Here is a 13,369-nt window from a genome sequence, read left to right as displayed (position 1 = left end):
ACTGGCGTCCCTCCCTCGAGGGAGGGACGCCAGTACGTCGTTCGTGAACGACCTGCTGAGGACCTGAATTACGTTACCTGCTGAGAATCACGTTCGCAAACGTTAGTGACTGTGCAGTAAAATCACTTAACTCTTCTGCCCTGAGTGAGTGACACAGCGCCACTTTCAGCACAGTACGTGAACGGGAATCACCTCATCAGCGACAGTTCTCTGTATGCAGTAGGTTCACGAATCATGAACGAATCAGCACAAACGTGAATCGCGTCCTCACAGTTCTGTGTGTGAGTCGCGGCAGTTCCACTCCCCGCTGGCATGCTCGCTGCTGAGCTCAATTGAACTGAGAAAGGAACGAATCAGTTCAGGAAGTGATTTCGTTCACTTCGTTCACTGAAAAGATTCGTTCTTTTGAACGACACGTTTGCGAACGACACAACACTAGCGCAAACGAGACAGAGCTGCAGCGAGACCGCAAAGCTGAGAGTCAGCGCAAAAGTCTGAGCGGAGAGAGACCAGCAGAAGGAAACCGTAAAAACAAAATAATGCATTATTAGATGAGTAAAAGACCAATATTTTACACTATTTGACAAATTATTTGATTGCAAGTTCTAAGTTTTATTTTTGAAGTGAGTTTTATGTTCTCTCAAATTCCTGTTTTTGTTTGACATTTAAGAAGTTTTGTTTGTTTCTTTTGGCACAAATCTAATTCCATAGAATCTGAGGTTGTTGAGGTTTGTTGGTGTGTTACTGATGGCAACTTTCTCAGTCGAAAGCAGTCTGAACCTTTTCTGCATTATTCCTGTTTTTAGATTTTGGTAGCCTCTTTATATATCAATAACAGTAATACATATCATTATAATATTATTTTTTTACACTCATGTTAAGATTCGACATTATATAAACTTGTATTGACTCATGTGAATAGTATAAAACTCAGTATAAAAATAAGGGCATAAAGCCATAAAAGAGGAAGTTGACGTGGTCTTGATTACACAGCTTAACAAGGAACCTGATGATGAGTGTCCTGTCAGTCCTGTGTGTGAATCTGGTGACAGCCAACATGTTGCTGAGCCTCTTCTTTCTCTCAGGTGAGCTTTTTGTTCAGTCACTTTTATTTGGAGACATTACTTGAATCATTGGAGTGTTTGTGTCTCTGGGTTTGGTCACCAGCGGGGGTCAGACTTGTGTGGGATTAAGTGGAGATTGTTATCTGCTTCTTGTAAACTGATGAAATGACCATTAACAGACTGAACAATGTAAAATATAACTGCTGAGGTATATTTAGTCTTTCTCTTAATGAAGATTTTTGTCAATGATCTGGTTTACAGGAGCTTTGGCTGTTTGTCCTGATGGTTTCAGCCACCTCATTACTGCACCACAGACGATGGAGGCACTGAGTGGATCTTGTTTACAAATCCCATGTAACTTTAGTCCTAAAGAACAAGGGTTTGACAGCAGCAGAGAAATCTTTGGAGTGTGGATTAAAAACCACCACGCATTTGCTAACAAACTAGACAATGTGATTTTCAACAGCAGTGGAACAAATAATACATATCCAATGAAGATAACTGGAAACCTGAGTGAGAAAAACTGCACCACTTTGTTTTCCAGTTTAATCACTAGTTACACAAACACATACTACTTCAGGATTGAGAACAGCCCATTCAAGGCAACAGCTGTTTGTGATCCTCTTCAAATAAACGTTGAAGGTAAGAGAGTTTATTTTCTGTCTATAATGTTATTGTTCAGAATAAAACATGAAATCCATTATACTTTTTAATTTAAGAGGTGTTTCACTTTGCTATACTTTTAAACACCGATTAAACACAAAATTTTACATTAAATGGAAAGATTTGGGGGCAAAACAAAAACAAACAAACAAAAGAAAAAACACAAGTTAATCCATTTTTTAATGATTTCTTTAATATGTGTTTGATTTGAACCCACAGATTCTCCTCGTCGCCCCACAATTGAGATCTCAGGTGATCTGAAGGAGAAGGAGTCTGTCACTATAACCTGCTCAGCTTTCACTCCCTGTCCACACTCCCCTCCTAAACTCACCTGGAATCTCCAACAAGACTCTCACAACAAAATAGAGGAAAACACAGATGGAACCTTTACAACTAAAATCCAGAAGACCATCACTCTGTCAGACCAACATGATGGATACAACATCAGCTGTTCTGCCAAATATCCTGTGAATGAAGGAAAACATGTCAAGACAGCAGAGGAGACAAAGACTCTCAGTGTTTCATGTAAGACAACCAGAGTTTGTTATTGGATCCTGTCAGCACATGATACAAATAAAGGATCTTATTCAGGCTCTGATGTTACTCTCATATCTCACATCTCTGTCACATTTTCCTCAGATGCTCCTAAAGACACCTCAGTGTCCATCAGTGCATCAGCAGGTAGCTGGGTGAACCTGACCTGCTCCAGCAGAGCCAAGCCTCCCGTCAGCAGCTTCACCTGGTCCAGGAACAGCAAAGATGGACTGATGGATGTATCTGAAGGACAATTTTACAGCTTTAATGTGACGGAAGGAGGAGATTATTACTGTGTGGCCACAAATGATCTCGGCAACCAGACGTCGTCACCGATTCACTTGAATGTTGCAGGTAAACAAAGTACTGGACTGAATCGGCTCATTTAATCTGACCTGCTCTCCTTTGTTTTAGTTCCCTGTAAAATACACCCTGTAAATCTTGGTAAAGAGAAATCATTAATGATTGACTTTGATATTAAAGGTAAATCCTAAATCCCGAACTGAATCCATAAGATTGATTTTACAAAGGCTGAACAGGTTCTGTTTCATGTCTATTCATGACTTGTGTTTGGTTTGCCACTATGAGCAGAGCCATGTGGAACACCACCATCGGAGGCAATTCAGAACAGTTACTTGAACCCACCATTGTAAACCTTATCTGCTCTTTTCTCTTTGTTCTTCTTCTGTTTTGTTGCTGTCAACTTTACTTTTGTTAAACTGTTTTCATATCTGATCCTGAGAACCAGATGAATCAGCTACTGTAAGTCATATCATTCGCTCTTGCAGATGCGTCTGACCCTCCTTCAGTCCTCCTTATGCAGCCAGAACGGTGACTTTAAAATTTGGCATCCAAAAAAAAAATTGGCATTGAAAACAAAACCAGTACTGAAAAAAGAAACATTGTCATTGAAACATTTGTATTGACAACAGTTGTATTGGCATTTAAACAAATATTGGCACTGAAAAAAGAAAGCAATTAAAATAATTCAAATCCGGAATTCTTATCATTTTATTTTATTGGGATTTTTTTGTATTTTTCAATGACAATCTTCAGATTTTTTCTTTATGTCACTTTTTTTTCAGTGAACGATTTTTTTAACAATGTCAGTTTTTTTTCAGTGTCACTGATTTCAGTTTCAACTTTCTGTCACTGTTTTGGCGTCGAAAGGAAGGGGCCTGAGGGGAGGGGCAAGTAGTGCGTGGTTTGCATATCATTTGAGAAGGTAATGGCTGCAGCCTGCAGGAAGGCGGGGCTGGACGGTCCAGCCATAATACACCATTTTAGGGCCCGTGTGCCGGCCGTCTCTGGGCAACACAGAGTCCAACTAACTCGCAGACTTTTCTTCAAGCTCTCTCCTGATGTGTCCAAGTCTCTGTGTATCTGCCGAGCACGGAGCATTAGCACAGTTAGCACAACAGTAGAACAGCCTATTGCTCTGAGCCGGGGCTGCAGCGCCGACTGCAGCGCTCTGGTCTGCTCCCCGAGCTCTGTGCCACCTATCGCTACTGGAGACTGGAGCTCCTGAGCTCTGGTCTCTATATGCGTATGGAGTGTGGTAGTAGTACGGAGCTAACGAGCATTAGCCCCAGCTGTGTCGCTCCGAGCCGGGGCTGCCTCGCCGACAGCAGCGCTCCGTCTGCTCCCCGAGCTCTGTGCCACCGTACCGCTGCACACGCATACAGAGACCGGACAATAAAAGAGAGTGTTTGGAGAAAATACAGTCAGTTATGAAAATATGTGTCTGTTACTTGATTACAGCCATCTGTTGTACTTTACTATGAACCACAGTAGCACAATCACAGCTGACTTTCCCCGCATACTGACTTGTTGAGTTTATTCGCTTCGACTCAAAGGAGTCATTGTAGGAATGGTGATATTATTCACATGAACTGAGTCTATAGGGGAGCTCCGGTCTCCGGTAGCGGTATGGTGGCACAGAGCTCGGGAAGCAGGCCAGAGCGCTGCAGTCGGCGAGGCAGCCCCGGCTCGGAGCGACACAGCTGGGGCTAATGCTCGTTAGCTCCGTACTACTACCGCACTCCATACGCATATAGAGACTAGAGCTCAGGAGCTCCGGTCTCCGGTAGCGGTAAGGTGGCACAGAGCTCGGGGAGCAGACCAGAGCGCTGCAGTCGGCGCTGCAGCCCCGGCTCGGAGCAACAGGCTGTTCTACTGTTGTGCTAACTGTGGCTAATGCTCCGTGCTCTGCGCCCCGGTACTACTACCACACTCCATACGCATATAGAGATCAGAGCTCGGGAGCTCCGGGACAGAACCAAATACACAGAGACTTGGACACATCAGGAGAGAGCTTGAAGAAAAGTTCGCGAGTTAGATGGACTCTGTGTTGCCCAGAGACAGCCGGCTACAACGGTACTGTGGCTGGACCGTCCAGCCCCGCCTTCCCCCAGGCTGCAGCCATTACCTTCTCAAATGATATGCAAACCACGCTCTACTTGCCCCTCCCCTCAGGCCCCTTCCTTTCGACGCCAAAACAGTGACAGAAAGTTGAAACTAAAAATCAGTGACACTGAAAAAAAACTGACATTGTAAAAAAAATCTGTCACTGAAAAAAAAGTGACATGAAGAAAAAATCTGAAGATTGTAGTTGAAAAATACAAAAAAATACAAAAAAAAAAAAATAAAATGATAACATTTTCGGATTTGAATAATTTGAATTACTTTCTTTTTTCAGCGCCAATATTTGTTTAAATGCCAATACAACTGTTTTCAATACAAATGTTTCAATGACAATGTTTCTGTTTTTCAGTACTGGTTTTGTTTTCAATGCCAATTTTTTTTTTGGATGCCAAATTTTAAAGTCACCGTTCTGGCTCCATACCTCCTTCCGTCCTGGTTTATGACCGGCAAGACACCACTGTTTATCTAGTGCAGGTTTGATTCGTTGACAATATAGTCAATGGTTTGATACGCCGTTCTGTGAGCCAATATGAATTGAGCATGATTTGTAAGGTTTTTTTGTATGAGGTAGGCTAGTGGTTACGTAAATTTTGATCATAACTTTCCACCAAAGCCTGTCAGAACTGATTTAATCTCAGTTGCTGAATCTTCACCCATGTTAGATCTAAAGGGCCTCATTTAAAAGTAGTTACTGGTTAACTGATCACCTGACTCTGATGATGGTTTTTCACTCAGAACCTTGTGGAAAGTCATCTGGGATGACTGTTCAGTGAAGGGCTAGCACTTAAAGTCAAAAAATACTTGGCAGGTGATTGTACGAACAATCTGTCTAGCACCGCCTATCGCAGGTTGACTTTAACCAATCAGATCAACAGTAGAAGAGGACTACCACCAGTGGAGCCAGGTGGTAAATCTAACTATCACTGACACCTTCAGTGCTGTTCCTTGCTCTTCTTTCAGTGTGATATACCCTCCAACTCTGATAGAACTGATGTTACAGCTGCTAAGGTAACATCCTCAGGAGTTGGGATGTTGCTTTCAAATGAACAGTCGCTGTTCTTGTTGGTCATCACACCTAAACCATGACCGTAGCTGCCAGGAGCTACGGGCAGGACACTGATTTGACCGAACACATGGCCTGACGCCTTGCAAAGTGGATTCACAAGCTCACGTGCTAACACTATTTCCTCGATTCAACTGCAACTGGGGACTTGGATGGAAGCTAGCCTATTAGCTCCTTTCACAACAGCAAACTCCAGTTCATTCATTTAAACAGGCGTTTACTGCTTGAGAAAGTCTTGTCTTCTTTTATGCATCCTTGCCTTCCACACTGTGAGAATGAGTCTGAATGAAGAACAAAATATGGTGCAAGATATTATATTGTCGGCTTATGCACTGTTTTTTTATTTGCAAACAGAACTGTAATCATTGTGATGAATAGCGTGTGCACGTTTACCAGCTGTAGGATTTAAGCACTGACTCCTCGTTGTGGCTCCACTTTTACTAATTTGGTTTGTGACATGATAGCCGTTTCATCATGACATTATGACGCGTGCACAATTGTCTGATAACGAATATTGAACAAATGCACTTTTAGTTGCTGCATTTTAAATGTCTTTGTAGTTACCTACATTCTGGTGATACTGGCACTTTACAGTGCTGAAGTCTTCTCCTTAAATGTGAAATACGATTTTATCATTGCCTTGTAGTCACTTGTATAAGGCTCATAGATAGCATCCATATGTGAAAAGCCAAACTCCAGCGATGGCTACCGCAGTTGTAGTATGTGTCGACATCGAATCACATGTTCTTTTTGCCACTTAGTGTTTCACATTGGTCTTGTTGTTCCATCAGGACATCCTGTCAGCTCTGTGCACTGGCAGGCAGTTCTCAGCGGAATCATTGGGATCATTGCTCTCATCTGTGTGGTTGCCTGTGTTTGGTAAGTATCACAAAACCACAGCAGATGCTTGACTCAGTTGGCAGTGACGTTTCAGCCACACATACTATCTGTTTTTCCGTCAGACTCGACTGGCACGCTGTATATTCAACCTAAAAAAAAAACTGCCTCTTATGTCTTACAGGTATTTGAAGTCAACACATCCATCCCCACAACAGACTCAGGTGCAAAAATACTATAAAACTTTACTGCACTTGGTGAATGTTTTACATCCGTTCACAGAGGCTGTCTTTCTGACCCACTGCTCAGACAATGATTAATTTATTCAAAGCACCTTTATCAGAGCAGTCTCTGGTCTGTGATGTTTGTAGTTCTGTTTGCGTCCAAAATTCCATTTCATTTATTTTGAGATGGGTAAAATAAAAGGATCAAGCTGAAGATCTGCCTCACATTTCTTGTTTGGTTTACGTTTTTACAGGGGAAAACAGAAGCGGACGAAAACATCCATTATGGAGAGATCGACTTCTCCACGTGCCAACCTAAAGCGTCCTCTGACTCAGTCAAGGACAGTGGACAGCAGGAGGAGACGCTGTACACTCAGGTCAAAGTGTCCAAGCCTGAAAACAGTTAAACGCAGACTGCTGACGGCCCAGAGGATGTCTACACTCAAGTGAAGGAAAAGGATTGTTGTTGTTGTTTAAGATTCATATTTGATGTGCCCGAATGTTTTATGCATACAACATGTTTTATATGTCTGTTGGTGTAGAGACTGGAGCCTGGACAGAAAGACGATGTGCAGCTTTACATGATCAGCATGTCCATATTTGTGTGCTGACATGTCTGTGTGATCTGTTATTTTTATGTCAGCAATGTGCAAATCAAAGTGTAAATAAACAAATGAGCAGTCTTGTACAATATTTTTTTAATTTCTCAACTGTGTGTCATTTGTTTTCTGATTATTTTTGTTGTTACATCATGATCTACTGTGTTTCCCAATTTTTCTATGCAGTCATTTATTTATAACATATTCCATCATTGTAGTGTAATGCAACCCTTTTTGTCTTTCTTTGAAGTGAAAAAAAATAAAGAAATAATAAAGAATCTGATCGATTCAATTAATCAGAAAGATATTCCTCCCTACGGGGAGAGCTGTGTGCCTCCTCTGATATTACACTGCTGTTGTATTCTGTGGACAACCAGACTGTGGTACAAGCTGTCCGCAGTTCAAACCAGCCAAGCCACATAAGTCTCACTAGTTTGCCTCTAAAGTGTAAAACCTCAACTTAAAGTGCTATCTGCGACAGTGCTGCAGTTTAGTGAAACAGGGGTCTTTGGGTGATGATTCTCTCAGAAGTAAATACATGAGCAGCTGAATTTTTTTGCCAAATTTTGTTCTGTTATATTTGAGAGAGTGAGGCAAGTCCTGCAAGTGGACATTACATTTAGCCCAACACCACTTAAAGTGATGAAAGAGGACTACATATGAGGTTTAGGTCGACAGTATGTGCATCCGCGATGAAAGAGAGCTGACGTGCCCAAGAGAAGTGATGGCGGGGGGGACTGATGACGTCATACAAACCACAGAGAAAAAGATAAGATAGGAAGGGGGAAGTTGGTCTGTTGGTGTCTGCAGTATTTCACAAAACATTTGCTATATCACTTAGTGAAGAATTAATACTCTTTCATATTTCGGTGTCGCAATGGCATAGATTAAAGTATGCATGAAGTCATATGTACAGTAGCCTAAACATCCAAATCATATCTAAATTTCACTCTGCTCCACTCTTCTTCAGGAGGTGCCATGAACAGACTTTTATCTGCTGTTTCCTCTGTTTTTTTTTTTGGTTGTTTTTTTTAATCACATCTTATGATGGAATCTTACTTGCTTGGTTGCATGTCAACAAAACCGCAACAGTTTCCTTACCTCGTTCAGCAGAAGGGGTCGTACCAGCTCTGTTGCCACAGTCAGCCTTTTTTCCTTTGGCTCCGTAAACTAGTCCGTCTTCACTGAACAGCTGTAAGTCTGAGAATAAGAGACTCAGCAGGAGAGATCATCTAAATCTCCACTGGAAATATCCTCCTTACATTATAGTAAGTTTTCACCAGTATTATAATATCTGCAATACTTCGAGAAAATAATCATTTGCACATGTATGAGGTTAAGTTGTATCAAAAGTGACTTCCTGGTTCACTAGAACATTGTTTGTTACAAAGTATGTTTTTTTCTGATTTTGAAACTGATTGTGTCTGTGTTAAGCTGCAGGATCGTTTGGTAAGGTCAAATGTAACTACTTTTCATGTTTGAAGTGTTTTGTCCAGAGAGGTTTTTTTAATTTGCTGCTTTCCATGGAACGACATGATATACATCATTTGTTGGGCTTTGGTTGACTAGAAATGAGCCATAAATAAATGACAAGTTGCTTGAGTGACATTTTATGTAAATGTAAATGAGGGCACTCGATGCTACAGCTACTCACTACAGTGCTGTGTGCTAAGGTGTCTGCTGTTGTTGCATAACATTCGGTGTGAGATGTGGAGCATGCTAAGACGCTTGAAACCCAGTGTAAAGTTCTGACCCCATGCTGTTAGCTGTCAATGCTAAGTCTCCGTTCACGGAGCTCTGTAATGGTTGGACCAAATGTGTTTGCGTCTTCGGTACTGGCAAGTCAAGGGTAGCTTGAGCAATGAAGCTGCATGTTTAAATCGACCGAAGTTCTCCTTTAAGTCGTCAAGATAAATAAACCTAATATCATGTCAAAATGAGCATTGTTCTCCATACTGCAGATATCATTCATCACTACTTATAACACAGTAACATCTGGTTGTACGTGGCAGGGTCCTGGTTTGAATGTTGCTTTAAAAGGACATGAATGATTTGATTAAAAGATGCTTTGTTTGAAACACTGAAAACCAACATTTTAATTTCAAATCCAGGTGATGAGTGTCCTGTCAGTCCTGTGTGTGAATATGGTGACAGCCAGCATGTTGCTGAGCCTCTTCTTTCTCACTTTTTTCTTCTCACTTTTATCAGGATTCATTGATCATTTATATTCATTGCAGCATACATCATACTGCTGCTTTGTTTATCATCAACTCTTCTCTTCCACATTTTGTTAATCATCAATCTGCTTTACAGGTGTTTTAGCTGACCCTGTTTGTCCTGATGATTCAGGCCTCTTCATCACTGCACCAAAGACGATTCAAGCACTGAGTGGATCTTGTTTGCAGATCAAATGTAACTTTAGAGCTAAATCAGCACAATACTTAAAGAGCAGCAACGACACCTTTGGAGTGTGGATTAGAAGTGACCACAGATTTGGCTACATTCCAAACAATGTGATTTTTAACAGCAGTAGGACAGATAACATCTATCCCATGAAGATAACTGGAAACCTGAGAGAGAAAAACTGCACCACTTTATTTTCCAGATTAATCACTAGTTACACAAACACATACTACTTCAGGATTGAGACTGACTCATTCAAGGCAACAGCTCTCTGTGATCCTTTTCAAATAAACGTTCAAGGTAAGAGAGTTTAGTTTCCTTCTGTCAAAGTTCAAGATTCATTTACTGTCATTCCACAAGACAGGGTTGTAGAACAAAATGCAAGTTGTAGTGCCTTTATGCTACATAAGAAAAACTCTTTCTTAGGGTGTATTGTTGAGAATGAGTTAACGAGTGTCACAACCACGCAGAAGCACTGTTGTCTGGTGGTAGTCACACTAACAGTTTACAGTTTACAGGAATATTTGTATAGACATGATCCAGGGTGGTGGGGACCTGAACATGATTGTGTAATTTAGGTGAAACACTTCACACATGATCCACACTTTCTTTTCCAATGTTAACGAGTGTAGTTCTTCACAAGCAATGTGCGCCTCAGTGAAAAAAGCCAAAGAAATGGCACATTAAAAAAAAAATGTAGGAAAACATAAGGGAGCTTCAGGACGCTGCATCTGCATTCTCTGCAGTGGTCATGGTCAGATGTGTAATTTATTGTCAGCAGTGTTTGGAAATCCATCCATCCATCCATGGTCTGTAACCGCTTTATCCCTTTTATGGGGTTGCGGGGGGTTTTGCTGGAGCCAATCCCAGCTGTCTCTGGACGAGGGCAGGGTACTCCCTGGACAAGTCGCCAGCTCATCGCAGGTCCCTCACTGATGGCAGAGGCCGCCATGCAAGGTGTCAACCGCACATCAGGAGCAATTTGGGGTTCAGTATCTTGCTCAAGGACACTTCAACATGCAGCTCAGCTCAGCCCGGAGCTGGGATTTGAACCAGTGACCTTCCGATCACTAGCCGACCTGCTTTACCTGCTGAGGTACAGCCGCCCTGTGTTTGGAAATGTGTTTAAGTAATTTGTTATTTATTTTTCAAGTTAAAATGTATGTTAGATTTGAACCCACAGATTCTCCTGGTCACACCACAATTGAGATCTCAGGTGATCTGAAGGAGAAGGAGTCTGTCACTATAACCTGCTCAGCTTTCACTCCCTGTCCACACTCCCCTCCTAAACTCACCTGGAATCTCCAACAAGACTCTCACAACAAAATAGAGGAAAACACAGATGGAACCTTTACAACTAAAATCCAGGAGACCATCACTCTGTCAGACCAACATGATGGATACAACATCAGCTGTTCTGCCACATATCCTGTGAATGAAGGAAAACATGTCAAGACAGCAGAAGAGACAAAGACTCTCAGTGTGAATGTAGCTGAAGGACACTTTTACAGAATTGAAGTGACAGATGGAGGATATTATTACTGTGTGGCCACAAATGATCTCGGGAGTCAGACATCGTCACGGGTTCGTTTAAATAATTCAGGTAAATGTAGAACTGGACTGAATCTGCTCATTTTAGTCAATGCTTTTTTCCTGCTTCGGTGTTTCTTGTTAATTTTTTTTTAGTATCCTAGTTTTGGTAAAGCCCTTTTGACTGCATTTTTATGAATTGATTCTAAAGTAATAAACTCTTACTTGGAGAGTATCTCAGCATATCGTGGTGGCTGGAGAGCATTTATTGTTTAATAAAGTCTGTGTTTTATGATGTACAAGTTTACATTTGAGGTTAACAGATGGAATTAAAGTTCAGGATGATTCAGAGTCGTAACTTTTTCCATTAAGGAGAAGCTGACCGTGCTGTCTTGTTACAGAGTTTGGGCTTTCTGTCTACGTTACAGTGAAGATCCTGGGAGTCATCATGCTCTACAGTGCAATCGTCATCTTTGAGTGGTGAGACCATCTTTTCTGTTTTATGTGTGAGTCAGCAGGGGCAGCTCACCAAGCTAAGGCCAGCTGACTACATCGAGCAGCAGTAAGCCTATTTCATTAACAATTAAGCTACTCGAATCTGTCTACAAGGAAATTTTTCACACGTCACCTTGGTACCACAACTGGCCTCCGTCGTCGTTCTTGGAAATCTGTATGTCTGCTGGTTACCAGTTTGATAGCAGTTACTTTAGAAACAAGTAAAGCTATCCGTCAAGAGCTTCTCAAGGCAGAGCAGCCTGAAGGCAGCAGAATGACAACCGAATCAAATATTTTCTTCATAAAAAATTATCCAGTTTCACCCAAAACATTTAATAATGTTATAAAGGTAGGCTTTTATATGGTTATACAGCTATGCTTGTGTACAGTAACTACAAGGTCCTGTCACGTACAACTCAAGTCTAAGACAGCATTTATTGGACCCATCATTTATATGCACCACTGAGTGCATGTTGAGTCATCTTTGATGAGTTTCGATGATTTTCCAGTAAGTTCTCTTCAGTACTATATCAGTGCCAATGTTGGGCCTGATACCGCTGTATAAGTGAGGTGAACAACTGATGAGGCAAGATACAGGTGAAAAAACACTTACGCGATGATTTTGACATTATGGGGACTTTAACTCGTGTATTCTTCCATCTCTTTCTCTTTCAGCTGCTTCAGATCAAGATGCTGCAACAAACCAGTGAAGGTAAGCTGCTAGATGAGGACAGCTACATTATTCTGTCAACAGTCAGTTGTCTTCATCTCATTAAGGAGAGCTAAACTCACTTTATTTCAGACTTTGATTTACCAAGACAAGCTCAAGGTGCTGCTGGCATTTCTCCTTGAGCTGCATTAAACTCACTGCAGAGAACCAACACCTCTCTCTTTCTCTCTCTCTATCTCTCTCTCTCTCAGGACACAGATGAAGCAGACTATGTCAACAGAGTGATTGAGATTCAAGCATCATGAAGGAGAAGAGGAAGATGTCACGTTCACCATAAATGAAATATTTCTCTTTTTCTTGTTCCTCTAATTCTTAAATATTCAACTGGTCTGCAGAAGTTTGGTGGGATGAACAGAGGATGGAGTGTAAACAGGACGGATGTTTGTTCTGATGGAATATAACGCAAATTTAATATACTGCAGCTTCATTATTAGGTTGTGTATGATTGAGCTGATTTATAACATTCATATATTGATTCCCTTTCTCTGCCTTCACGATCTTTTCTTTGTGTTTAAAGATTAAGATTATTTCCAAAATAGACATCAGGACAACTCATGTGAAATATTTCAGGTGATGAAGATGCAGATGGAGGCTTTTTATTTATGTCAACTGCTTGTTTTAATCGAACAATTCATCTTATTAAAGGTCAAATGTGTTCTAACTGCTAACTAGTCAGGGCTGTAGTTGTCACAGAAGACAGAGGTCATGTCCTCAGTAGTTTTATGTCAAAATGTGTTGGTTGGAGTCCTCTGACGATCCCATTACCTTCTGAAAGTGGTACTTACACATGATGACTTTTTAAG

General features: G+C 41.3%; 1 protein-coding gene and 2 long non-coding RNA genes across 3 annotated transcripts; all 3 read left to right on the top strand.

The window, feature by feature from the left end:
* Window positions 1–1,021: 1,021 nt before the first annotated feature.
* LOC115586580 (vascular cell adhesion protein 1-like) lies at window positions 1,022–6,592 on the top strand (the record flags this gene model as incomplete). Its single annotated transcript, XM_030425726.1, has 4 exons — window positions 1,022–1,085; window positions 1,947–2,252; window positions 2,367–2,615; window positions 6,540–6,592. Coding segments are annotated over exons 1-4 (636 nt in total), but the record flags the coding sequence as incomplete, so codon positions are not given.
* Window position 6,593: 1 nt separating this feature from the next.
* LOC115587294 (uncharacterized) lies at window positions 6,594–7,380 on the top strand. The gene is made up of 3 exons (XR_003985022.1): window positions 6,594–6,627; window positions 6,770–6,809; window positions 7,064–7,380. It is a non-coding gene; the product is annotated as an uncharacterized LOC115587294 (long non-coding RNA).
* A 4,359-nt stretch (window positions 7,381–11,739) lies between these two features.
* Window positions 11,740–12,832, top strand: LOC115587293 (uncharacterized). The gene is made up of 3 exons (XR_003985021.1): window positions 11,740–11,821; window positions 12,512–12,548; window positions 12,758–12,832. It is a non-coding gene; the product is annotated as an uncharacterized LOC115587293 (long non-coding RNA).
* Window positions 12,833–13,369: the final 537 nt, after the last annotated feature.

The sequence above is a fragment of the Sparus aurata genome, chromosome 8, assembly GCF_900880675.1.
Source record: "Sparus aurata chromosome 8, fSpaAur1.1, whole genome shotgun sequence".
Classification (NCBI taxonomy): Eukaryota; Metazoa; Chordata; class Actinopteri; order Spariformes; family Sparidae; genus Sparus; species Sparus aurata.
The sequence above is the reverse complement of the archived record's forward strand: the minus strand, read 5'-3'. Positions and strand labels throughout refer to the sequence as shown.